The sequence below is a fragment of the Cariama cristata genome, unplaced genomic scaffold, assembly GCF_000690535.1.
Source record: "Cariama cristata isolate BGI_N322 unplaced genomic scaffold, ASM69053v1 scaffold21123, whole genome shotgun sequence".
Taxonomy (NCBI): domain Eukaryota; kingdom Metazoa; phylum Chordata; class Aves; order Cariamiformes; family Cariamidae; genus Cariama; species Cariama cristata.
The window spans coordinates 16,741-19,960 of NW_009608155.1; the positions used below are offsets into that span (position 1 = coordinate 16,741).

A 3,220-nucleotide genomic window follows, 5' to 3' on the forward strand; every position below is an offset into this window, starting at 1 on the left:
GCTGAAGTCCTGACACTTCCAGAAGGGCAGCTGGCATGGTCATTTGGTGAATCTTGGTCTGCGGGGATATTGGTTCCTATCTTCCATCTAGCAACACTTAACACTGTTGTTTTTATTGGTTTGGGATGCGCAGAGTCTCAGTAACACCATGTTGTTTGGCCAACTTGTTACTCTTTCTGCCGTAATTTTTACATTAATGTCGTTAAATTAGAATTTTCTTCATGCTTGAAAAAAATTGTTACTCTGTATACAATGACTAAGACAGATTAGTTCATTACCGTAATTTTTACATTAATTTCATTAAATTAAAATTTTCTTCATGTTTGAAAAAAATTGTTACTCTATATACAATGACTAAGACAGATTAGTTCATTTTTTTAACGAATGCAGTTCCTCAGCAAAGAACTTTTTGTTTTCTTTTTTTAACTTGACATTCATCTGGTTTAATTGAGAAAAAATTTGTATTTTAAGATTACAGAAGTATTAGAGAGAGTAAAGCAGGAAACAGAAGAGAAAGGAAGCAGTATGACTGATGGTGGTAAGTATTTTTTTGCCTCAAACCAAACACCCATTTTCTCAGTGACAGGTACATAATTTGTCATTTATTAAAGAAAAAGAAAACAAGACCAGAAAGAGTGACTACTCTAAAATATCAATATTAAAATTTTAAAAGGTGTCTAAGAAAATCAGGAGTGTCAACCTCTTTGAAAAGGTTGCCTAAGTCTGCAGAAGGTAGATATTCCAGGATTTCCCCCTTTAGTAAAATATTTGTAAAAATAAAAAGAAAGGAGGGGGCGGGTGGTGTCTCTGCTTTGAATAGTTATCAACTCACTGGAAGAAATTCACAAGTTACAGGTTCAAGCCCTGTTACTCTGAAATAGTTACTGGCAGTAGCTGTTAGATTCCCTGACTAAAGCTGGCTGGAATCAGTGAGAAAATTCATTTTGGTGTTTTGATGTTTGGACATTTTAATATTTCAAACTACATACCTATTTTAACTAGTTTGTTTCAGACTTGAGATTTAGTTGAGATTTTTGCCAATACATGCATTCTGTTGCAAATACATAAGGAATATAAATGCAGAAATAGATGCATGAATGCTACAGTAGTGCTAAATATGCAAACTATATCCATATTTAACTGTAACCATTACAGCTAATTTACTTAACTAGTTGTGTTATTGTTTAAGGAAATTTTGTGCACCCTTGCTTCACTGTGAAGGAGCTACTCACCTGCCTACACGAAACCTTTTCTGTATTATGGCATGGCCAAGGGTCAGGATAAAATCTAGAGCCTAGAATTATAAGGAGCAATAGGATGCAGCAGCAGCATCCCTAGGGTGATATTAGCGGGAAGCGAGGGATTAGAAACAAACTATGGAGCACAAAACATTTGAATAGCTTTTCACAAACCTGCTGAAGGTGTCCTCAGTTCTCTGCCAGACCCCAACTCAGGTATCAGCATGAGGCTTTCAGCTGAGCAAAACACATCATTGACAAACCTATCTTAATGTTGGTGCACATCTTTATGCAGATGTTAGATGTCAAGATAGCAAAATTGTCATTGCCTATTTCTATTTTTAAAATGTCTTGCATATTACAAATGATGTATCAGTACAATCATGTCTTTAGAGTGGAACGCCCTTTTGTTCATTCAAGTCTTCAATTTTAAGGAATGAATTATAGAAAATAGTGCTTTTGTGTTAAGTAGCTGACAGAGTTGCACTGTTTTTCTTTTTTTTTTTTTTTTTTTTTTTTTTTTTTAACAGCTCCTCTAGTGAGGATTAAACAGGCCTTAACAAAACTGAAGCAAGAAACCATTCAGGTGGACATACAAATTGGTGTAATAGAACACACATTACTCCAGTCAAAGCTGAAGGAGAAATCCAATATGACTAGAGATATGCATGCAACAATGCTTCCAGAAGCCACAGTAGGTGCCTATTAAAATTGTTTGGAGTTGAGGTGGTTTGCCCAAAACAGTTTTCTACCATTTGCTTTTTTGTTAGTTTAGAGGTTTCCTTTTTGTTGGGGGAGGAGGACATTCTCTTTTCTTGTTTGTTTTTAAAAAGATGCTTGTCATGCACTTTTAAGAAGTAACGTGCACACTTTGGACTCAGCATGGAGCCATGTTTAATTTTGTACTGTAAAGATTTAATGCAGATCCCTTCCAAATATACTAATAAATTCTTATTAATGGAATGTCTTTTCTTCATTGGAGAATGTTACGTAGTGTGAAAGTCTATGGAATGATACTGATACCCTGGAATCTTGATATTCTACAGTGCTGCAAGAAAATTGCTTGCAAAGGACTTGAAAGGAATTTAAAATGTCTATTGCTGCCATTTACATACATTTAGTATAAAGTATTTAATTGATGATATTGAAATAATACAGCATTACCCTTTCTAAAAGGCTGGGTCAAAATTGCTATCAGCTGCAAGTAAAAGTAAATTGATGCTTTGAACTGAAGTTTATGAATTAAGCAACAAACTAAGCAACTGCTCCTAGGGCAGCCCCACACAAATTTGTGAATGGACAACCATCCTATTCCTCACTCTTTTTTTTCTTTTTTTTTTTTTTTGACTGGTCCTCTAGACAGACTGGTATGGATGTTTTTTGTAATTATTTTTATTTTTACATTGCCCCTAACAGAAGCAATGATAACAAAATCTACGTAAGACCAAAGAATGTGGAAAGTGCAGTTTGGAAATTACTGTTGGCTTTCTAATTTTTTTCTGTGTGTCATCACTGTTTCAGAGTCACTATATTAGCATTGAGTCAAATGCTGCTTTCATTTTTAGTATGTAGTAGAGCGCCATGGACATCATTTGGATTATTCTTGTTTTCTGTTCTTGTGTCAGAACACCTAATTTTGATCTCTGTTAAGAAAAAATGATGCCAAATCTAGTTGTGTAATATGAAATGAGAAGAAAAATGTAGGAGGAAGAGATTGGAAACGTAATAGCAATGGGGAGCTCCCTTTGGCTTGGTAAATGTGTGGGTAGGGAGTGATTCTAGACGTTTTTGGTAATGAAGGAGCGTGGAACAAAGAAATAATCTTATTAAAGTACTAGTACATCCTTTTGGTTACCATTGTTCATGAGCCACAGACATTATTGGTACAATTCTAGTGATGTTAAAATTCTCCCCTAACTTCTGTAGGCAATTCCATTCATCTTACAATTAATTTCTCTCACTTAAAGGTGAGCAGTATTTTG

The 3,220-nt window shown here is 34.8% G+C and overlaps 1 protein-coding gene across 1 annotated transcript in view; it reads left to right on the forward strand.

Moving 5' to 3' along the window:
- IFT57 (intraflagellar transport 57) overlaps positions 1-2,201 on the forward strand; it is a gene marked incomplete at its 5' end in the record, with an annotated part of 16,772 nt that extends 14,571 nt beyond the window's left edge. The window contains 2 exons of the mRNA XM_009697028.1: positions 472-538; positions 1,769-2,201. Of these exons, the coding sequence (XP_009695330.1) occupies positions 472-538; positions 1,769-1,947 (246 nt within the window). The remainder of the gene's footprint in view (positions 1-471; positions 539-1,768) is intronic.
- Positions 2,202-3,220: the final 1,019 nt, after the last annotated feature.